The 24,544-nt window shown below is 39.2% G+C and overlaps 1 protein-coding gene across 13 annotated transcripts in view; it reads right to left on the reverse strand.

The window, feature by feature from the left end:
- Positions 1-24,544, reverse strand: part of HERC1 (HECT and RLD domain containing E3 ubiquitin protein ligase family member 1) — a 101,840-nt gene that overhangs the window by 65,149 nt on the left and 12,147 nt on the right. For 9 of the 13 annotated variants that reach the window (XM_069026143.1, XM_069026145.1, XM_069026137.1 and 6 more), the window contains exons 1-5: positions 22,294-22,822; positions 3,973-4,928; positions 2,670-2,765; positions 2,173-2,367; positions 306-617 (exon numbers count right to left, since the gene is read on the reverse strand). In XM_069026143.1, the coding sequence (XP_068882244.1) occupies positions 306-617; positions 2,173-2,367; positions 2,670-2,765; positions 3,973-4,902 (1,533 nt within the window). In that variant the 5' untranslated portion in view covers positions 4,903-4,928; positions 22,294-22,822. Of the gene's footprint in view, positions 1-305; positions 618-2,172; positions 2,368-2,669; positions 2,766-3,972; positions 4,929-17,909; positions 18,033-22,293; positions 22,823-24,544 lie in introns of those variants that run through there. The other 4 variants (XM_069026134.1, XM_069026136.1, XM_069026133.1 and 1 more) reach the window with 2 other exon arrangements.

Here is a 24,544-nt window from a genome sequence, read left to right on the forward strand (position 1 = left end):
AAGAAAGATTAAGTTTTTACACAAATTAGTAGGAAGTCTGAAAGCTTGGGAGAGTCAAGTTTCAGAAGGAGTCTACATAAACTAACTTGTTCATTCACGTGGATCAAGTACATACAATCTTTGCAATCTTTTTGATTTATATGATAAGAGGAAGTAAGTCCATAAAAAGGCACGTTTATATGTAAAACTGCTAATGATTTATTTATCAAGTAGCTTTAACATCATGATATTTTATATATTTCAAACTTTACACAACATCCCAACTGAACAGAAATAAAACAGGTGCTCTACTATATAAAACATACCTTTCCTTGCAGGGGACCCTGAATAAGTTTGGGATATTTCTGAGTTGAACTATTTCCATGTCCCAGTTTTCCGTAGTCACCGTCACCCCAGCTGAAGACTTCCCCTTCTGTTGTAAATGCTAAAGTGTGACCATCAGATCCTTTTGAAGATGACACCTTTTTAATAGACCTATGAGGCTCAAAAGTCAATTTTTTCAATGTGGACTGATTATTGGAGTCTCCCAGTCCCAGTCTCCCATAGCTGCCTTTCCCACAGGCTCTAACAGAACCATCCGTAGAAATGACAAATGTACAATATTGTCCAGCTTCAATCTACAAAGAGAAAAAAGTGCAGATAAATGCAGAGATTAGATAAATCAAAAATTCACATATAGGTCTAGAAGTCTGTATTTTTAAACAGAATTTCAGGTTTCTTCATATAACATAATGTAAAAATTAAAAACAATTTGGACTTCAGCAAGCAGTAGAACCAAAATTATTGGAAAATATTTTATGATTAAATCTATTTTCATGACTAAAATATATAAACAGTGATTATTTTATCCTTATCTCAACTACAGAACTTGTGCTGCATTCAGATCTCCAAAACTCATGGCTGGAAATCTTAACTTTTTTAAAGCAAAAAAGACAAAGTAACAGCTTAATAAAACACTGTAGGTTTTGCTTAATTTTAATCAGTACCTAGTGGTAACATTACAGAAATATGCCAAATGCTAAAAATCCACTCACTTGAGACTATGCATTTTAATTACGTGAACATCCAAGAAATAAGATTAAAAGCTTTTAAGAAAATATTGACTTGCTCCTATTGGGAAGTCAGCGCTCAGCTGAGGAATGTCCCAACTGCCAATGGACTAACACAGAAATAATTCCCTATAGGAATCTTAACACAGCAGAAGTGCAGAGCAGGTTCCATCTGAAGCATAAAGGCACATCATAAAACAGCCCCATTTAACAGGAATTAATGTCTCCATCTAGATAATCCTACAACAATCATCAGTGAAGGCTAAGTGGAAAAAGCACATGAATCTGTTGTAGAGTTGTATACAGAACTATTAAAAGAGTAACCCATTCATTCGGATCATGCATTCCGTTCTTGTGTATTAGTCTTCTGAATGTTTTGAAAGTTTTCTGAATGGATAAACTTGTTTTATGATTTCCAGTCATGCAGCCCACTAGAGTACAAAATACATCAGTGACGTCCACAGAAACTATTTCAGAAAACGCACCTAAATTGTCTAGTGACCAAAAAGTGCTTTTACTTAAGTCAACACTGCAAAGCCAATATAGTACCAGAAAAGCAAACTATTATATTCTGGGTCATGCATCAACAGAAGTGCTCAGTTGCAACTGCAGAATCTGTGACTGAGAGCAGAAAGAGCATGCACATTGATTTTCAGAAAGCTAATTAAGGTTGCTGTGTCAGCAGCTAGCCCAGTTTGAAGTTTTAGACTTGGCAACCTTGGGTGTGAAAACCACCAGTGGAAAAGAATATGGAGTAGTTAAGACACCTTTTAACCAACATTAAAAAAAAAAACAAACCAACAACAAAAACAACAAACCAACAAAACCAAACCCATCAAAACAACTACAGGCAACTGAACTTGTCTCCACAGAGCAAGTCAGGTCACTCTTGTTACACAGATATTTATCTGTGTGTGTCATTAGAAACAAACCAGAATATTTTTCCCAGGCATCAATAAAAGTAGCAAGATACTCACAGTAAAATAACATGTGTGACCAGTTCTGAGCATCATCCCTTCACTACAACTTCACACTCAAAAATAAAGTACTATTTTTCAATTTTATACTGTGACTATGAAGCTGCTGAATGTTACATAATGTACCACTAATAAATGTCACTCACCGTCTGTGCATCAGAAAAACTTGGAGCAAGCTTGGGTTGAAGTATTTTCTCTTGAGTTCCTTCTACCAGCTGATGACTGCTGTTACTGCCCCACACATACACTTCACAGGTCTCCGACACAATGGGAGCATCTCCCGTTTGAATGCTGTCAGGGCTGGCACACGTCCTAGAATAGTCTGAAGCCATTCGACAAACCTGTTCAAACCAGAGATTTATTACACAGTAACATTTTATACTTCCTCCTATACAGTCACAATGTTGAATACAGCTTTAATTGCCCCTCAACGTGGTAACTGCCTAAAATACAAATCATAATGACTATATCACTAGCTTGCCCAAATGACTGTTTCACTACATCTTAGTTTTTCAACGTTTTTTTCACCTCTTCTACCCCAGAATAATTTGGCCAAGACTAGACTATGGCCACATGTGCACACCAATCACATGTCTGAGGGGGAAATAAACTACAATGACTTAAAGTTTTTTTCAAGACATACCTCTTCAAATAAGCACAGAGCTGCCTCATACAGAGAACATAAGCCATCAGATGTTCTGGTTGGCTCTCTCCATTGACTTCGATCAGCAGATGATCCCTACAACGTTTAAATGTTGTTATTAGGAGAAACACAATTCCAATACAGCAACAGTCCACCTGAACAAAATACACTAGGGATTTGTTCTTATAGCTAAGCAAAAATGAATGGCTCTTTCTATAAGCAGTACAGGACCTCTCTCCTGAGCTGTGGTATCTGCATACACTTTAAGGAAAACCAAAATGTCACAAGTGCTAGTCCAATACTGTTACTGATTCAGTTTTGTGAAAGTATCTGTGTTCAGAGTTAATTTCTCCTAATACTATATTGTAATGAAATGCAAGTTATTTGTGTTTAAAGTGATAATTATTTTTAAATTACTACTAATAATTAATGTTTACATATCTTTAATATTTTGGTCTCTAATTGTATATATAGCCCAAAACCAACAACAAATAAAGTTGCCCATCAGGACATTTAATCCAATTCAGATACTGCCACTGCCATGCTCTTCTCACAGACTCCATTCTTTAAAAAGATTTTTTTAGATCTTCTTTAGAATCTTTTTTAGATTTTAAAGTTTATGTTTATTAATAAGCACTATAAGCTTGAAAGAAAAGAACAACCACTTGAGGGAAAAAGTCATTCCCTGTTTCAGTCTGAGCACATGAGGCAGAAGCTTGGCACAGCTTCCGACTGCATACTGTGCAATAATTTCATACCTTTAAAAGTAATATTCATCTAGGACCAGAAGTAAGCACTCAACATATAAAACAGCATGCCACACTTCCAATTTAGTTCATTTTCTTACCACATTAATTTCTGAGCATCAGCAAAACTGCTAAACATCCTGAAGATGTCTAAGTAGAGGCCCAGGTGAATTAGGGGGTAGGAACGTCCAATAAAAATAACAGGAAACAAGGTGTGTTATAAAACTTTGAAATTTCTAACTTTTTTTGCTATGAACTTAAATGTACAAGTCCAAGTGGATCAAGTATGTCCTCAATTCTTTCCCTGAAATTAAAGCATAACACTAAAAATGACAACATGGAGATTATTTACCCTTTCCTCTTTACCTATGAGGAAGCAGGTGGGCAGGAAGGGAAAGAAAGAGATGGTGGGTAACAAAGGAAATACAGGGGAAAATAATTCACAAAAAGCCCCCTTTCTAACATATTCAGCAAACTGGCATTCGGTGTGGAGAAACTATTCAGTTAAGAGTGCAACCACACTGCAGTGCAGAAAGACCAAAGCTCATTATACCTACCAGAGATCGTCGCATCTGGGTCAATATACTCATAAAGCAATCAAAGCTGATCATCCCTTCTGGGCTTTGCAGTAACTTGGTTTTCTCCATGGTGTTTACTACAGCTGAAGCACCTAAAGCCATTTCTATCCATTCAAGAAGGTATCTCAAGGCACCTCGTTGGGCAGCCAAACCAAGAAGCAACTCAGAAGCTAATCTACGACCTAAAGTATCTGCCCCAGAGTTTGGAATCGTTACTCCTTTAAGAAAAGCTGTTACTTGTGACAAACAATCCAAACCCATTGGTGGAATCTTGCTTTCATTTGCTAGAGATAAAGGTGGTAAAGAGCTCACAACTTCTATTGCAGTATAGATAACATCATTGCACAGACTGAGGCCAGGTCCTGCCGCAGGCATCATCCAGCTTTGTCTCAGCAGTGCAAACAACAAGCTCAATCCAGTCCGAACTCCCATTTCTATGAGTGCGTCTGTACTTGACCTTGGGCGTTCACTGACAGAGTGCACATCTGTGGATCCAGAACTGCTTTCTGGTGAATGCTGTTGCTGTTTCACCTTACCCTTATCGTGGTATTTATTAGAAAGTGCATAGAAGACACGTTGCAGCACAAGGAGACGCTTTCGAAGAGCTCCAGCAAATGGAGAGTCTGAGCACACCATCTTTGCCAGTGCCAGCTGGCTGCTAAGAAGTGCATCCAAGTAGTGGTCCTGTTCATCACTAGATAGAGATTCCCGCTCAAAATCTGGTAACTGAGGTCCTTTGAGGCACAGAACCTGCTGGGGCAACGGCACTACTTCTTTATTGCTAACTAACTTAGCATACAAGACAGAAACTCCCTCCCTTGTTGCAATAGATTCACTGTCTTCTGTGATCCAGGAGCTGTTTAGGTGTTCAAGCCATTTCAGCTTCACAGGTGGGACCATAGCTGCCATGCTGGTTTACTTCTTTGCCATTAGTCCTGAAGATGAAAAAAATTGTCAATAGGTGTGCAATGTTATCTACAGATCTTATTACTCACAGCAGGACAAATCCAAATAATCCTTTCAGAAGGAAAGCAGCAAAAGATTAACCACCAAGAATTACCAAAGTTTCACCATTTGACCTACATGTTTGTGCAACTTATGTAACACGATATAAGAATTTTAGCGTCAGTCTACATTTTCTAAATCCATATGCACAAAAATTCACACAAAGCAAATTTAATTCTGCTAAGTGACATGAACAGCATTTAACAGATAAGGCAATTTAAGATTTAGATGTCAAGAACCACAAAGGTGCAGGGCTGATAAACATATCTCAGCACTATGATGATTTATGTCTGCAGGATCATCCATGTAATGGTATGATATTTTGCTACTATATGTGAATAAAGGATCATAATTCCAAAAACATACACTGAGTTCGAAAAATTTCTCACATACAAGAGCAAGGACTGACCACAACTAGTTGAGTCCAGACTTCTTCTAAGTCTATGTCTGAGAAAATTTTTAAAAATTAAAAAATTAAAAGAACATTCTGATCCCAAAGAGACACTCAAGTTACTAATTTTAATGCTGGTAGCATTTAGAACTTCAGTTTCTTCAAGAGGATTCTTGATGTCAACTCTAAATTTTGCAAAGCTAATTTATAGCTTAATATGCAAAGAGGCTTCTTCAAAGGGAGTGTTTTCAAACTGCTCGTTTTAAAAGAATTTTATTTAAAGTAATGGTTTATCTCCTATTGTACAAAACAGATTTGTTTAACTCCTGTTTATAATCATTAACCATGGGTTACATAGGTTCTGATTGACCACTTTCTGTTCTTTGACCCTTTAAGTCCTAATATATTACAGTTTCACCAAAAAGTGACTCTCTTGAAGGAGAGTTTTGTGTCCTTTGGTAGCGTGAGCCCTATTTGATCCAATTTCAAACTAAACCCCTGGGGGTGGACGGAGTCTCTGCCATGCAGTGAAAGCCAGTGTTGCTGCCATGCCACGCTTGTAGGGAAATGGGTTACAGGCAGTGCAACTTGGTCCTCATTTTGTCTTGACATTTCACACTCAAAAACCATAAATTAAAAATATAAAGAACTACAGCTCTTCTGCCAATATATCTGCCCAAAAAGCACATTGTGTGCTATTAATCACCTGCTTTTATTTCAGCCAAATTTTCCCAACAATAGATTGGTATCTTCAGAAAAAGCTTTATGTGAGCCCCAGTGAGCCTTATCCAAGTAACTTCTGTTCACTACAGCAGACCCTTACCCAGGTCTATCCCACAGAAACTTGAGCCACAGCTGGTAAGTACCATTCAGAGCAGCGAGCATTCCTTGCATTTCATACAAGACACACCTGTCTACTCACACCACAAAACTCCCCAACAGCTCAGCCTCCAAGTGACACAGACAGGTACTATTACACTCAGGACCCTGTTTACTAAAAAGGGCAACATTGTCTCACTTGTCAGAAAGGATGTGCTAACTACCATTTGATCCTAATAGAAACTGTAAGGCCAATTAATGAAAACATCCAAACTCTGGTCTTACCTGATGGAGTTTGCACCTTCTCAAGCAAGAGGTAAAACATGGGGATGTAGCTCCATTAAGAAGTTCCCTGAACAGACTCATTCATAGGCTTTATGTTATGCTTTCACCAGCGACTCTTCTTTCAGAAACTTCAAAATGTGCTCATGTACCTCAAAGGTGCAAATACTGCTGCTTTTCCTGAAAACTGATAGATTTTTTTCCCTCCTGCCCTTGTATGCATCTCTAAAAATAGAGACTGAATCTTGAAGCTGAGCTCTTAGCAGCACCCTAGTCTCCTACTGCAGCTTTTGCAAGAAATACATTGGTCCACCTTGAAAATAACATTCAGCTTCATGTGACAGGCAGAAAGCTTTAATCAGACACTGCTGGTAATCCTGGAAATGCACTCTGAATGCAAGTCTAAATGATCTCTGTCTCTGCATGAACAACTACAGATCACTGAGGTTACACAGAAACCAGGTAACAGTGGTAGCACAATGTATAGGTAAGGTTTACTTCCTCCAGCTCATTGCCACAAACACAAGGTTTATAATTGCTCCAGAGCCTGGACACGAACATCTAATTTCTTTTTAGGGCAGGCAAAAAGAAAATACATTTGGCTTTGAAAACTCAAGTGAATGCTCACTGCTGTTTCACTACATCTGACCACTGCAGGGTCAGGTGAACATGTGGAAGGTACCAAGTGTGCAGGGTGGGCCAGTCCCACAGGGTGCAGGCCCACACACTTTCTGAACAGGCTGATCACATGGCCAAGCACAAAGGGACAAGCCAGAAGCATGTGACAAGAGGAGAAAAGTACTTTTCTTTCATCATCATAAACTTAAAACCATCTAAATGTATAGCAACAGCTTTAATAAAGTATTTCAACACTGGAAAACTTAAAACACATCAAACTCAAGTGCCCAGAACCTTCTGGGATTTCTATGAAAAAAAAAATTTTTAAAAAGCCCAGCTCCCCTGCCCTTATTCTTTCCTTTCTCCTCCTGCTCCTCAGGGAAAAAAAGAAAAAGTAAACTGTGAAGATGTGGAACACAACTTATTTGTCATATCTTTTAGAACCACAGTTCCTGTTGAGGAAATCAGCATTTTGGGGGAGTAAATGTTCACATATATTTTACTGTTGCCAACTGGTAAAACGGGACTTCCAACTAAAACGGGACTCAAAACTCATAGCTGAACAAGGATTCCAACAATGTTACCAAATTTAACACCTATTTCAAAAGCTTACTCCAGGGAACAATGGGGACAAAATGTATACATCAAACCGTAAAAGCCAAGTTCTATGTATCCTGGGTGCAGAATTTTTCTTTCAGAACAGCAGCAATTTGAGCTGCAGGGGAAGACATATGAAGGTAACTAAGCCCGCCTTCAGAGCTTGTTCGCCCCAAGAACCACAGCCAGTGCTGCAGTTGAACTCAAGGAATGGCTCAGGTTCATCAAATCCTCTACTGGAATATGTGCGCACAAGGAGAGCTGCTGTTAGCCATCATTGCACTGGACGCCAACTATTGTTTGTTTCTCTTACATCAGATGAAAGGGAATGTGAGGAAAAGAATTTTAAAATGAAACCTGTGAAAACACGGGGAATATAATTAGGGAAGGCTTTTGCCTGAGCTAAGAGGAGAGTAAAACACTTAAATTATGGAAGAAAATATGCCTAAGAGAGCTCTCTTTTAAATGTTACAAGAAACACGGAAATTACCTGCAGCAGAGACAAAGGTTGTTTTTCCTTTTATCAGACCACTGCTTTAAGTGCACCTGAAGGCGAACCTAGAACTTCCAAAGCTGAATCCCACTGCACACTGAATGTTGCATCTCCTGGGTTTCAGACTGTCTCTTCAAGCTCAGAAGTCAAAACCAGGTACTTCCTCTGTTGTTCATGGCTTTCCCCATTATGTAAACAATTACACCAAACAGCGAAACTACCACTCGAATTCTAAGGTCAGAATCAAGTCTCCACATCTTGCAATAGCTAGTAAGCATAGATGGGAGGTAATAGGATGCATTTCAAATTAAAAGAAATCAACTTACATGCAACCCTAATAATTCTGAAACTATAATAATTGATTCGCATGCATTTCCACACAGCCAATAACTCAGAAAGAAAGTTGATGACAAATTTCATTACCCCTTTATCCATATATTTCTGTTCCTCTATTTAGTTAGACGATGATTTTTAAGAAGTTTTGGCTTAAGTGTATTTGCTGCACCTAAGGAAAAAATAAACACAAAACCAAGAGCCTGCAAATGTTTGTCAGCAAGACAGAGTAAACACTAATAAAAATTGATACACTTAAGATCGTCCGTTCTGAGTTAAAATATAGGGAAAAAAGAGGAAAGTTGTCGTATTTCAGGGAAAGTATGCAGTGGCCTAGCAAACAATTTTTAAAAATTTAAAATATTCTGTGTTATTAAAGAGTTTGTTTTTTCTTAAATAGGAATTCATTCAGCCTGAAACCACCAGGTAATTTTTACAGGTCACTTAAAATGTTAATTTTTGTGGTGTAAGCTTGCCTACAATAACTAATAAATCATATGTATTTAAGTGCGAAAGGCCTGTTGCAAGTCATTATTAAATACAACAGACTACTGGGCATATTAAAATTAAGTTTATATCACTAATGGAATAGACCAAACAGCCAATTCTTTTACTGAGAAAAACTGCATGTTTTCTAAGGAAAAAGAACTATTCCCCTATCTCAAATAAGAGTAAGAGACTGGAGATGCATCTAACTACATTTACAAGTTATTTCCATGAAACAGGAATAAGAGATAAACTATGAATGCTGTTCCTTCCTTTTCTCTGCCACCCCAGCAATTTAAATACAGAAACAGAAAGAGGAACTTGATCTTGTCATTAATCCCAGCTTGCTTATTTTATATATGCAATACCAAGTCACTGACTGCATGGATGACTAACACCTTAATGTAAAACTGACCAGGAGATACAACAGAATAGGTATTCCACAACAAACGTTTCAGTATTTTTTATATATACATATATATATACACACACACACACACACACACATATATATCTATATTGGCATTCATATTAGATACTACAAAAATCTCAGTGTTTCATGTATTATGTGTCTGAAGCAGAAGTAATCTTTCTGCAACAATTATTTATTTTCAAAAGTGAAATAATTCTTGCAAAGCATTACAGTTAACACCAAAGCGAAATTATCAAGAAAATTATGTAGAATGTATTTGTGTTTATAGAATGTGTCATACACAAGGTAAAACATGATTGAAAAGTAACAGTAGATTTTCCAGCCACTTACCACCATCTCCTAAAATCGCTACAGAAAGAGTAGATTTTTCTAGAAAGGGATCAAAGCAAACACTAAAGATTTCTCAAAAATCCACCTGGTTGGCTCAGACATGAAGACTGTCAAGCCTCTAAGAACAAGTATTTTTTTCAGATTTTTACTACAGCTTCAGGAAACCAAGAAGTATTTAGGTCTTCTCACTTTGAGGGAAGTGGGACAGCTTTGATCACCTTCAAATGTAAGAGTAAGAAATCATTAAAGAGGAAAAAAACATTACTAAAGAAGTTAGTAAGGGAAGTTCTCAACTGCAACACAGTCAAAGGACTGAGGAATTTGGAAACTGCCCCAGATACTCTTATACTCCAAGGGCACAGGGGAAAATGAGAATAATTTACAAAGGACTTCAGCATGGGGTTGAAGGTTAAAGTCTGTAAGGTTATAAAGATCTTGTTTCTGAGTCCAGCAGGAAAGACGGGTCTTGGACAGAATATATACACTTCCCTGAAGGAATTTCCATAGTCCTTCCTTTCCATGTCAGCTCAGAAATTATGGGAGATACTGGAATTTTTCACCCAAGAACCACCTACATGCAGCCAACAAATTTGTCCTAACAGAAGTAAACAGGAAGCTCCCTTCTAGGGTTTAGATTAAAAAAAAAACCCTCCAAAGTTGCTGTACATAGATCTAAGAGAAAGATTGCTGGGACAATTTAAAGAAAGGTGGAGACTGGGCAGAAGCTGTACAGTGTGGCTACATCACACTCTGTAGCTCATTTTGAGGGAGAAACAGGAAGATAAAGAACAGCTCTAGGCAATTCCAGAGAGGCAACACTAAATTCCTGCAGGAAGAGATGTAAGTATGAAAGTCGAGACAAGAAAAAATGGAGGGGTTTATGTTTTGTTTAAAAGAAAGCTGTAGAAAAGATCCTTAAAAAGTCGAAGACAGGATTATTGCCTTGCTATTTTAAGAAGTAGAGAGTGTAACAGCACAGTTTCCCCACAAAACGTTGTTTTGCTTTTTCAGTCCTTAACACACACACTCAGCTTATCAACAGAGAGAAACCACCAAACGTGGAGGGGAAGAGCTGATTTTAGGGCCCATTTTTTTCTTTTTTCCCCAAAACAGCATCATCTCCAACACAGTGGCTCTACCTCATTGCCAAATGCAAGTAATCATAGGTATTCAAGCAATAATGATACCGGTCCAGAGATAAGGAGGAAGAAGGTGCAACTGCTGCTCAGGCTCTGAAAAGGAAAATGTGAACAATCAGCTCAGAAATGTAGGTAAATCTCAAAGCACAGTGATTTCCCACTGCTTGTACAATTTGAATCTTCCTGCTTAATTGTTATTTTACAGCTTTGTGCTTTCCTCCCTGTGCAAGGTCCAAAGAAGTAAACACTGTAATACAGGGATAAAAAGCAAAATTGATCTTACATAAAGTGTTGTCAAATGAACATAGCAAACAAGGGGAATGTATTTTAACCTAGTCTTTAACCAAGGCAGAACTTCTCACAGTCTATGGAGATTTTCAAACATATAAAATGTATAAAATTATATATAGCCTCTTCAATCAGTATAAAGAAAATCCAATTTCTTAAATCAGTGACACTAGCACACACACTGATACTACCATGTTATTTAACCTGGTCTGACTACAGCAGATATCAAGCACACACAAAAACAATTATTCTGACAGAAGCCAAGTGCTCAGGCCCTTAGATCTCCTACAAAAGTAGCTGAAAGCTGCAAAGCTCTTGAAAAACTGCACCTATAAAGCCACAAATATTATATGTCCTAAAAATCAAAAGTTTTCTCAGAGGAAAAATAAGCCTCACAAGCACTCACTCTCCCCCTCTGTGCAATCAGCAATTTCAGCAACCTTTCTAAGATGCTGACTACGTTTATTTTATGGGAACCCAATTACAAAAGCTTGTAATGCAAGAAGTACATCTGTACAGTGAAATCAAAGGCAGGAAACACCAAAATTAACGAACATACAAAGATCTGGTTGTGAAACTGAATTCTATTCACTGTCTGCCTGTGGTGTTGTACCATGCACATGTACAGAGTTCTTCACCGTGTGTTCATTGACAATGAGCTTCCTAGCGCCTGCCGCAGTTCCATTTACTATTTTTAAACATGAGCGGCTCCTAGAGTACCTCCTATGCTCAAGGTACCTTCAACATGACATCACCTGTGTGGTTTCTAAAAAGGACTAGAAAATCTAATATTTAAACAGATAGCAACCAGAGCACACTACAGCTCTTGATACTGCTACAAGTAGTTAAAGCTTTATTTGCGATAGTGAGAAATTAACTTCTGTGATGGGTGAGAAGAATCAAGCATTTTGTGGCTCACAAAAATCTCACGAAAAGATTTCACAATCAGGATAATCAGGTAATTCCACTAGCACATTAAGAATATAATTCAATTAATTCACTGCAAGGGACACTGATGACTGAAAAACTTTATTCTGGGATGTTATTTTACATAAGTTTTTGATAAAGTTCTGAGTTCATTGCCAATCACAGCTCTGGAAAAGCTAATTTACTTAAAATATGACAGAAAACCTGATGCAATATGTGCCTCGCCATGATGACAGTATTAAAACTCCATTATACAAATGGAATCTCTTCAAAGTTGCAACATTTCAGTTTTATAGCCTAAGCACTTAGAACCCTTCTAAATTATTTTGCTAATTCAAATAAATGTAATATTCTTTCCAGTAAACCAAAGTCTTTAGTCTGCATCCACACCTACTAAATTATTACCTCAATATTCTGTCAAATTCCTAATCTGTACGATTCCAGAGCTGCATGTGGAATTCAACATACTGCCGTACCTTTAACTTGTGCAACAGAAGGAGTGTTCTCTGGTTTTGCCAAGTTCCAGTCAGTTCCTAATGCTCAATAAAATGACAGATTACCTTAAGTTTTTATCATTCCAGTCTTTCATACTTCTCTCAAAGGAGGCACAAAGTCCCAGTAAGAATCTTGCTTCATATGCTGCCAGTTGGTAGAGTGCAGCAATTTCTGCAATCCTTATTAAAATTTTATAATCTTAAAGTACAACTAAACCAAATTGATTTGCTTCCCCTTTTTTCATAAATAAGGGGTTGTATATATAGGATTTAGCAGCAGGTATCAAGGCTCCAAACAACATTTACAGCCTTTTATTTGAAAGGTGATTTAGAAACCAAAAATATATAAAAGTATTAAAAAATCCTGCCTTGTCACAGGCCAACAATATGAAATGTACAGAAATGCAAAACCTGCAAGATGTTTCATACCACTCATGGCCAGGGGACACTATGACAGTTGAAACCAACAAGAGGTAATTTTGCCTAGAAGAGTTGCCTGTTCAATATTCCACTGGTGCCAAAAAGCACTGTAGGTCACTATGCAAGGCAGCATTCTTCAAATGTTCCTTTTTGGCCTATCCACATACTCTACACACAGTGTCATGACAGACGCGAGGTGAATGGAATCCATCCAAAACAGTCATGGGAAAGAAAAAGAGAAAATGACAAATTAGAAAATACTGACACTGCAGAGAAATTACTACAAATTCACGAAGAATTGAAAGCAAAGAGACAAAAAGTGTCATCAGAAGCAGTAAAAAAAGAAAACAAGACAGTGGTGCTAAGTAACAGGGGACAGACAGTAAAACAATGAAGAAAAAATGAGCCGTGGTCTCTTACAAATCTAGAACGGGAAGGCAAGGAGCAAAAGGAACTAACCCAGACAAAGCAAGCAAGAACAGCGGCTACAGCACGTTGTTCCTCACTCCTAAAACGTTACAGTGAAATACACACCAGCATTAATTCATGTGAACATCTGTTTCCACTGAGCACAATGACCACTATCTTTCCTCCTTGTATTAGCCTCCTGCTCAGCATATGGAAACCAAATGAATGACATCATCATTCAGAATAAGATTAATTATGCAAACAACCATCAACTTTTCTTTCCAAATACTGGATTCCACCTAGTCTTATATTTGTTAAGTAAGCCATGGTGAGGTTCTACTTGATATTCTTCCAATTTTAGTTTTCCTACATGATTTTAGGTTCTTGTGGGATTATTTATTCATTCATTATCAGGTAGAGTATTGAAACCAATATAACCCTATGCTTTCAGCTGGTCTCAACTGGTCATTCCAAAAACCTTTTGGGAGACAGACCAAAGGAAGACAAAGTTATTTTTAAGTTAATATGAAATTAAAGCCATTTGCCCTTAGGTTTAAAAAGAAAGTGATACAAAAACCTAATCATGGTTTGTCAATGTAAACCCCTGGGGGCTGTACAAAATCTACCCAAGCAGAGAAGAAATAAAAATTATCATTATTGTTCAGCAGATAAACTTAGAAAAATCAATTTAATCCATTACTTCTTCAGATGGCTTTAAGGTTACTGAAACAAAAGCTGAGAATGCAGGATGCTCCACATACACAGTCATCAAAAGCAATTAGTGAAAAGAGGAGCTGAGAAGAAGAAATCCCCATGCATCAAAACATCCCAACAATTTGAGCAAAGAAAGGTGCCTGATCTTGCACTGGAAAATGGATGAAAACTCTGGTAAGGTTTTAGTACTATCACTCTCCCTGAAAGGTACAATAACTTGTACTTCTACCGTGTAGTTACAATATTTTCAACCACCACAACACATAGAAACAGATATTTTCTTGCAAAAACTACAAAAATTTTGAAGACGTATTTACTAGAAATCATGACTTGAAATTGAGAAACTCAGCAATGGACAGGAAAGTGCAACATGTACAGACAGCCAAAATTCAAACACATTTAACTTTCAAGTTAGCTGTATGTAAGCAGAAAGGTGGACTGCAGCCTTTAGAGATGATAGATAGATAGATAGATAGATAGATAGATAGATAGATAGATAGATAGATAGATAGAGGGGACATAAAAGAGAAATAGAGAAATACCTGTTATCAGAGCCTGTGGTGACAGGACAACAGGAAATGGTTTTAAACTGAATATGGGTAGGTTTAGATTGGACATAAAGAAGAAACGTCTCATCATGAGACACTGGAGCAGGTTGCCCAGGAAAATTGTGGATGCTCCTTCATGTTAATGATTCCCGTTAATACTTGCATTTCTTGACTTAGAGAGCCCCTGTTATAACCATTTGAAAAAGAAACTTCTGTTTGTAAGGAAACGTTTTGAGGATGACATTTCTGTATTATCCAGTCCTAGACAGCAAAACAAAAATTATTACTAGTAAAGAGGACTCAAACTGCAGGCTATTCTTTAAGCAGCAAATTAATTCCAGCTCCCAGCAGAGATGATTGCTTGAGCCACCTGAACACCCCCCCAGCTAGCTTGGTGACATCAGGTCAATCACAACAGGCAGTCCAGGCCAGGGAATATACCTGGCCAGTTCCAAGGTCACAATTACGCTTGCTGTTGAGGGGCAAATCCTGTAGCCACTGGGCTCCAGGGTGGCTTTGCTTTCTTTTTTTTAATATTAAGAATTTGCAAGGGTTACTCTGAATGACTCTAATGCACAGCAAGCAGCTGCAGCACACTGGCAGTTACTTCAAGCAGCCTTATGACAGCAGAGCTTCGATTTCTGAGGGCTACTTCAGATGTTTTTAAAAAGCTAACACCTACTAGATTTGAATGTTCCACTTGACTGTCAGTCACTATAAGGGAGACAGACAAAAAGAAATCCTGGCAGCAATTTCAGAGTTTGAGTACTTCCGAGAGCCAATCACAAGAAACGAAACCAGCACAGTACTCACCATTTACTACAACGATTTTGACAGCAGAAGTCAAAGCAGCCATAGAGAACTACATCCTACTTTTAACTAAAACACACCAGTGCAAGATAAAAATCTCTTGAGTTACATGAACGGAGGAAGATTAAGTATCTGCCAGGATCTAAGACTGTTGTATTGAAAGGCTAATGACTTCCTAACAACCTATGACCAGAAATCAAATGCCTGCTCCACCAAGTCTACCTGAAATACATATATTTTCTGTCTCCATTACTTATTTTTAAAATGCGGGTTAAGTGCATCTCTATCCCATGAGTATTACAAGAATAATTACACTAAAAAGAAAGATTGGAATACTACACTTGTCTTTATCTCTTAAATGAAAGTACTTAAACATACATGATCTAACTACTCAAACACAAATATTATTGCTGATTTCACATGTAGCTTTCCCCATCTGTAAAACAGTTCTTATTGCAGTCATTACTGATACTTCAAAATATGCAGAGCACCTGCATAAACGGTACTGTTTTCTTTAAAAAATAAAGATTATGGCTACCTCAAATTGGTAAATTAAAGGCAAAACCAAAACAAGATCTTTAGTCAAGTCACTTAAACCATTTCCTAATCAATTATTATCCATTTAATTCAGTTCTGAAACAGCAGAAGAACAAGTTTTCACCGGTAAACCGTTTTTCAATTCAATGTTTAAATGAATTTTTAAATGCTGTGTTATATTCTTACTACGCCAAGCAGTCCCTCGGCAAAAATAAATCAAAGACTTTACATCCCTACGCTTAATTAACAATTAGATAAACACCTGCTTTACACAGTTTCTAAAAAAAAAAAATTCAACACTCCCACTTCCCCTTCAACTTATATACTTCCAACCACAAAAACATGTTTAGTCTTAATGTTCAGACAAAGAACAAAACATATGCGACATATTTAAGTAAGAACATAGGAGCAGAGAGGAAATACTCCAGGTCTGTACTCAGAGACAAAAAGCTTTAAGATGTTTCATTTTAAAACACAACCACTGTGATAAAGTTACCCAACAAATTCCTCACAGGTACAAGGAAACCGAAGACTGGCACTGCCCTTCTGTCCTGTAGCACAACATTGTACAGCTTTTAATCTTCATGCAAAATAACCAATTCCTCTCAGAATGGGGAAGCAGTAGCAGACTGACCAGGTATACAGCCTACCCTTACAGATTAAATACCTATTCTATTTTTCCCCAAAACTATGTGAGACTTAACCTGGACATGCAAATCCTCCACAGCCCCACATCCCAATAGAGCAGATGTGGTATATATGGGGTCTCTAACAAGGAGCATTAAATTCAGGACATGTAAACTTAGACCTTTGAGGTTTTATTATGAAATACTAGGATAGAATATTCTGCTAAACTACAAATCCGATCAACCTCATGAGACAATACACACGTGTATGTACACAGACATATAGAATATGTATATATGTATATATGTATATAGAGCACATGGTCCCAGCTACAGCAAATTACACCATTCATGAGGAAAGAATCAGCTTAGGTATGTTACAACAGAAATGAAAATGTTTCAACTGCACTAAACCTCTCCTATATACACTGTGAAAAGGAGAGGGCATAACAATAGGGTTCTGCCCTTAAAAAAAAAACCATGAAAAGCAGCTTGTATATAGCAACACCTCAATGAAATTAGCCATATGCAGTTAAAATGCCCCCAAAACACAACAACAAAACACCTGCTAGGACTTCACTTTGAAATACAGAATAAAACATCTCTAAGTAAAAGTATACATATAACGTTTCAGTATTCCAAGTAAGAGCCAGCAAATATGCCATGGGAAGACGGTGCAATTCAGACGACAGGTCTGGAGATACACGGAACACCTACCTACAGTCACGCACACAGCTGATGAAGGCAAACATGACAATTTTCAGATTAATTTTGTGACACCTGCCAGGTCCACCTGGGATGCACATAGCCAGAGATGCATTTAACACTTAGAGGCAAATGCACGGCCACACAACAACCGCATTCATGAGGTTCATGGGGAAAAGCACAGGCTCCGAGGACCTCAGCCGAAGCACAATGCAGAATTCGTAGAGTTTATAGAGCTTTAAAGAGGCACAAAAAGCCCCCACGAAGGGAGAAGAGCTGCCGGAGGACGCCCGTCCTTCTCCCACCCTCAGCAACAGGGCAATGACACCTGAACGGCCCCACCTGCCTCCCCTTTTCCTCACGCCCGTCTGCAGCTTCCCCCGCAGCCTTGCAGCTGCGGCCCCGCGGTGATGTCGGGCGGGGAGGGCGCGGGGAGAGCCCCCCCGGCCCTGGACTCGCCCAGGCCTCCCGCCCCTGCCCGCGCTCCTCAGCCCCGCGCGGCCGCGCGCTCACCAGGCAGCGGCGGGGGGAGGCGGCGGAGCTCAGCCCGGGAGCCCCGCGGGGCCGGTGGGGTGCGGAGAGCGGCGCGCGGAGATCTCGCCGGGAGCCGCGTCCTCCCGGCCCGGATTGTCACAGGGAAAACATGACGCGGGCGGGGAGCCGCCGCGATCTCGCGGGGCTACCGCGCGGCTCTCGCGAGAGCGCCGGCCGCTCCCCGCCTTCGCCCGCCGGGCGCCTCCCGTGCGCGGGCACGCGGGGCTCGCCGCCGAAGGAGGAGCGGCGGCTGCACCTGCGGCGGACAGGGCTCGTCCCGGCAAAATGGAAGTCGGCTGCTGGCATTGGGAATGGAGACAGTGCCCAAGCGGTCGGGTTCATTTGTCTTCTGCGAATGAGAAGAAGAGCAGAGAAATGCTTTTGCATAAAAACGACCAAAGAAACGGGTCAGGGAAATGAAGCACCTAATTTAGGTGGGGACCCTGACAGTCAGTGAAAAGAAGAGAAATCGATGTTTTATGCAGGGATTAAAAGTGCAGAAAAGGCAGAACGAATCAGTGGATAAGCAGGAGTATATTAAAGCATTTGCTTAAACAAAATGAACAGCATAACAACAAATAGTAAAACTGTCACCGAGGAATGAAATTCCCAGTCTAAAATAAGATAAAGTACACACTGAAGACTGTCACAGACTTAGATGGTGGCAGAAACAACAGCATGCCAAGATCAGTGAAGCCACGGTGGCAAGAAACAATAAAATGAGAAATCTCAGTTATACCCACATGAATTGGTAAAGTCCATACAATATTAGGGATGTCATGACTAAATCAGTAGACATTGGTAATGACTAAATAAGTGGGAAAACTGACAAAAAGCAAGAGGAAAACTGTGCAAGAAGGGACTGCATATGTTGTGGTACATCAGCCTAAGGTAGGAATACAATGGAAGCTTACAAAGATTAGTGATGTGAAATAGGTGAGCAGGGAACAACGGTTTACACTCTGCCAGTAAAAGAGCTAGAAGGTAACAAGAGGAACTAGGTAGATGAAAATTTCAGAACAAGGAAAAAAATTATTATTTCTTCATTCACATATAATTAAGCTGTTGAACACCTTGATTCAGGACAAAATGTAGTAAAAGTTTACCGGGACTCAAAAAGAGACTGGAGAAATACAAGAAAGAAAAAAAATCTATCACAGATTACCAAAGACATCTCCTCTGTCTGAAAAACGCCCCAACCCACAAGAGGCCCTACAATATTTGGGGACACTTTACTCTGTGCTTGCTCTTGCCTTTCCTTCCCAAGGCATGGGCTCATGGCTGGCCTCAGACACATGGTACCAATGGAACAAAGATCCCATCCTTATGTCTTTGTCCTATGACCCATCTTTCCCAGATGTCTCCTCAGTAGCCTTAATGGTTTACTCTGAGTTAGGAAGTGTTAGGGGACGTCCCTAAGGGTAGAGTTCAGCTTCCCGGAGGGACTGTTGCATTTCATAACACAAGTTCCAACCAAAATTGGACTGTCACTGGCCACTTTGGAGACACATTCCAGGTATTGATGGCTCTTCATTCTGCCACCTAAAAGGCTACTCAGGGATTCACAGTTTTTTGCATTGGAATAAAACCCAAATGCCTTGCTTTGAAAAGTCTGACCCCAAAGAAGCTAAAAAACACAGACTAAGAAAAAAGTCTCTGTCAGCAATTTACTCATGTAATATCAACCCACAGGATAATGGTCAAGACAATCTACTTTTGTTCAATAAGTTGTAAGATTTTTTTTTTTTTAGTTTTGTACCTCTAACTACACCAGCTAAACTTTTGTCTAAAGCCATATCCAAACTCTGCTGTGAATGAGCAGCTTCTTTGTTGATGAGACCACCTGTGCTAACAAATACCATCAAAAATGGGGTGAATTATAAAAACATTTTAAATGATTCCTTAAATATTGCAAATATGTCAGCTAAAGGATGCTGTGTAAAATAAATGTTAAAAATTCAACAGATACATGAAAACACATTCAGTGCACTCATGTCCAGCAGATCTGCCATTCCACAGAAGAGAAAGCAGAAAAAACAGACACACTCAGCAGTGTGTATTCTTCTCCATGCACACATGCCCCACACCCACACATATTAGCCACAACATGAAGACAAAACCTTATCATTAAGTGCAGCTTTTATGGCTTGCAGGCTCCATCTGCAGCCAAGCGTTGTACAGTTCTCAAGGAATTTCTTAGGTTCACAAATGTCTAATGCTTTTAAGTTATGTACACTTAAAATATAAAGTTCACAAAACCACAAGGTTTTCTTGTTTTGTTTTTCAAGCCTTGACCCAGCCCATCAATCCCTTTGCAGTACTGAGAGTCAAGGGCTCTCCCCTTGCCATTTGCCTGGATGCAGGTGTAGGACTGGGAGCAGGTGTAGGGGCTGATTCCTCAGGCTGACTGATCTCAGAATTTAAGTTACACTGGAAGACCATTGCTATTCATCTCAGTGAATTCTCACATGAAGCTTGTTTATTAGATAGCAACTGATAGATAATATCTGATATTAGCTACAATCTTGGGTAAGTCAAGTGACTTCCAGTTTCTCTTTCAGAGCTGGAGCCCCAATGCCTGAGCTACTGTCTGCATCTACAGCCAGCTGGACTCGGGACCTTCTGAACTCCAATAAAACCCAGCATGGCAAGTGATGGAGGATGAGGAGGTTTATTGCATCATCCTGTACTAAGCAGGCAAGTATTGTCAGAATTACTGAGAACCCAAACAAAACAAACAGCATTCTAGGCTACAGTAGCACCAGTAGGTCTGAAAATAAGGATATAAATAAGGGGAACAAGTCTACATTTGCTCTGACACTACCTATGGCTGTCACCACAATTCAGCCACCTCATCGGAGAGTCAACTATCATTAAATGAAAACATAGCACTTGCACCCTTTGGAAATTGCAGAGGCTCCTGAAACTCATTTGGGTACCCTGAGGACATACCAGAGGAAAGATGAACCCTCCAGCCACCTGCAGTTATATATTAACAGGGTGAAAGTAACAAGAAAAGTTGAGAAGAGTTTTATGAGACAATCCTAAACATAGGCCAGGAATACCTGAATCACAGCTTTTCAGTGGGGAACATCATTCATCCTCTCCCCCTTCTTCACAGCAAGTATAAGCAGAAGTATTCAAAACTACAAGTCTCAAGATTTCGGGGCAGATAATGCCCCTGACTGCAGGACATTCATTCTCCATTTCTATTTCCAAAACAGTTTCCATCTTAGCTTCAAAGCATAAAGGGAAGCTAAGAGAAAGCCCATACGATCATGGAGGTTTCAAGGGAAAGGAGGCTGTAGATGGTACCTCTGTTATCTCTGTGCTCTCACCTCTTTTTTAAAACAGAAATAATCCTTCACGATGACTGCAGACTTTTCAAGTCCCACCTACAGTTTTCCTCCTTCCAAGCTTCACTTGGAATAAGGCAGATTTCTTCCAGCATTCAGCTCTACAAGACCTGTTTTACATCAATGATTCCCTATTACTTTGCATGAGTTGCTGCATTATTTATTAGTTTAAAATGTACTGTTATGTAATCCCATCAAATGTACTTTTAATCTTAGGCAATGAATAGAAAGGTATGATAATGAAAGAACAATGCACAATTTAACATCAATTTTTTTCCTAAAACTGTTAGTAATTATCCTTTATTGTTTTAGTAACCACATTTAACTCTTTATCGTCTTCTGATCCAAACATTTCACCAGGGCTATGACCAATTCCACTCTCACTATTTTTGTAAGATCTTTTTTTGTAACACAGTGCCTAGGACAAGACCAACATCCAGCATGAAGCTATGCTATTTATCTAGGGCTTGTTCTTAACTACTTTTCCACAATGCAGGATAATTTTGGATCATTATAGAAAATGGGAATTTATATATGAAATACCTCAATTAACTATGTTTTGATTTTACTGACTTCTCTTTTTCCAGCAGACTTTGCTAACATTGGCATGCCTTGCTGTTGTCATGGCAATGAAAGGAGTCTATATGGTTTGGGATATGACTCAGAAAAAATTTTATACAGAAATGGGACAACAGTTAGAACAAAGGACATTGAATGTTTCTGTGCCACCAGTTAATAAAAGGTTAACAGGAAAAAAAGAAAGTTCCCAAATCAGAACAAATGATACTGAACAAACCTTCATTGGATAGAAGACACCAAATTGTTACTTCTAACCCTCTCTTGCATTTAGGTCTCTGTGTGGGTAAAACTTTATCACCCCCAAGTGTTATTAAAATCACAGTGATCTGCCTGGGCAGTTACTTGACCAGAACAGAACCCAGATTTGCCCAAAGAAGTTAACGTTCTTAGTGTTTAGAAATATGAGGAGTCTTGTATTGTGGACTTACCCCAATAAAAACGGTCTTGAAGCCATCATCTCTATGAGGACTCATTCAAAGGCAAGGCGCTTCTCATGGTTCACAATTTACATGAGGCAAAAGAAAGGCAAGTTTGCCAATTAAAAGATGAGGAAAGAAGCTTGTGTCAGTCACTGAGGAGGTGTGGGCAGAGCAGTTGCAAGCACTAAAAAACATGACTAAAGCCGACCTACACCAATCTATGAAGTGCATGCAAAAATTATTTTTAGCTAGGCTAAAAATACCATTCATCTATGTCTTCCATATGTTACTCAAGACAACACTAGCTATTTTCCTGTGGATACAAGGTATGTGAGGGGAGCTGTTATTAGATGATTTGCCTGTGCAGAGGTGCCAAATGTGAAGGCACTGAAATATATGCATCTATGTCAGTCCTTAATTTCATCTTCTGACTCATGTTCTGGAGTGACAGTTCCTCTGCCTGGCACTTCCTGTTCATACCAAGCTGAGCCATACTAAGTGTTATTTATTAGAAAGCAATCTAAAGCCACATCCACACAGCCAGCTGGCTCTTACCCCAGTACAGATCATCACTGCCACATAATCAGCAGTTTCCGAGCTCAGGATTGCAGGTGGTTGTGTCACTTCTTTTCTTCTACTGTTGGACTCAACTGTGAAATACAGAGTAGGAACCAGTCTGAAGTAACCTCAAATTTAAGATTTGGTTCAATCCATGGCCATCTCTCCCTTTCTTTAGCTAGCTGGTAACTTTTTCAAACTGTTTCACTCAGCCTAGCTTTGTATCAGGGTTCCACACCTCAGAAATGCCCTTGGCCAAGACAGGACAGGAAACATTCCAGAGAACAACTGGGGAAAACACATGGGAAACAAGAGGGGTTTGCACTGGAAGACAGTGAACGATAATATACAGAGGAAATTAAAAGGATTATATGTGAACAACTAAGTAAGAACTGAATTCATACACAAGACTAGTTCCAAACTAACCTATGCATGGGTATGGAACTTTTTGAGAATATATGGCAAGCAGGTTACTAGAAATTTAAGAGGTTTACTAATTCTCATTAGCTCAATATGGTACCATCCAGTGCACAGCCAAAGTGCTGCTTAAATATTGTGTCACAATAACACCTATATGCATAAAGATACTGGGGAGAGCTAAACAACAAAAGAAAATGGCCAGTGGTCAAAGTACTATTCATAGGATTGCCACTCCCAGCTGCACTCTTACGGGTGGTTCACATTCCATTCAGGGCCTCATGAGTGAATGCTAGTGCACTGCTGTCTTTTAAAAACTCCTGTTGCACAATCCTGTAGTGTGTCCCCAAGTCCCACACTTTTAGCAATACAATTAGGAAAAGAAAAGTGCCTCTCACAACTGCTTCCCCCCCACCACGCCCTGTAGTCTCTCCTACTCAGTGAGCAAGACCTTTGAATGGAAACACGGAACAAAGGCAGCACAGAGCTCTAACAACACCTTTGTGCTTACTACTGGAGACTCCCCATCCTTTCGCATTTTGAGTGGAGCGGTTATCCAACTTCCATGGCCCTGGAGCAGCGGGAGCAAACAGACCAGTTGCTCTTGGCAGTACACGGGGGGATGGACCTGAGCTCTGCCAAATATAGCATGCAAGAGCTGTGTGCCCATCCCCAGGAACTTCATGCACAGCAAACTCACAGCCCTCCCAAAAGGGAGCACCCACAGTGTCACACCAGTTAATATTTACAGAGAGTTGCATCATATCAAAAAGGGCTCTGTAGCAAAGTAACGCTTGAGCTGTTTCAAACAAGCACTAGTCTGCCTTCTTCAGTGGAATCCAAACAGGTGAAAAATTTAGGAAAGAAAGACTAAGGTTTATGCAATTCATAAGCACAGCACTGATCCAGTCTTCATTTTCATAACAAGAAAAAAAAAAACCTTTATCTAGAGGGTTTCAGTTAAGCAAAAAGCTTCCATTTTTTTCACTGAGGCCATCTGACCTTGAGTAAGTCCCCCTCCTCATTATTTCTCTCTGAAAGTACTGGCATAGGCCTGCTTTCAAATTACTCTTTTTGCACAAATGCAAAATGTTATTATCCTTTACCACAATTATTCCAGGCAAGATCCTATGCATCATTTCTTTCATAAGGAAGAATTTAATAAGTCAGAATATATAATTAATTTTATAAAAGGCAAATACAAATATTAAACCTAAGAAAAGCATTTTTTATAATTGTGATTGTTTAGTTTTTCTTTGCAGAATACAAATGCATAAAATAGATA

The sequence above is a fragment of the Aphelocoma coerulescens genome, chromosome 10 (assembly GCF_041296385.1).
Source record: "Aphelocoma coerulescens isolate FSJ_1873_10779 chromosome 10, UR_Acoe_1.0, whole genome shotgun sequence".
NCBI classification, from domain to species: Eukaryota; Metazoa; Chordata; class Aves; order Passeriformes; family Corvidae; genus Aphelocoma; species Aphelocoma coerulescens.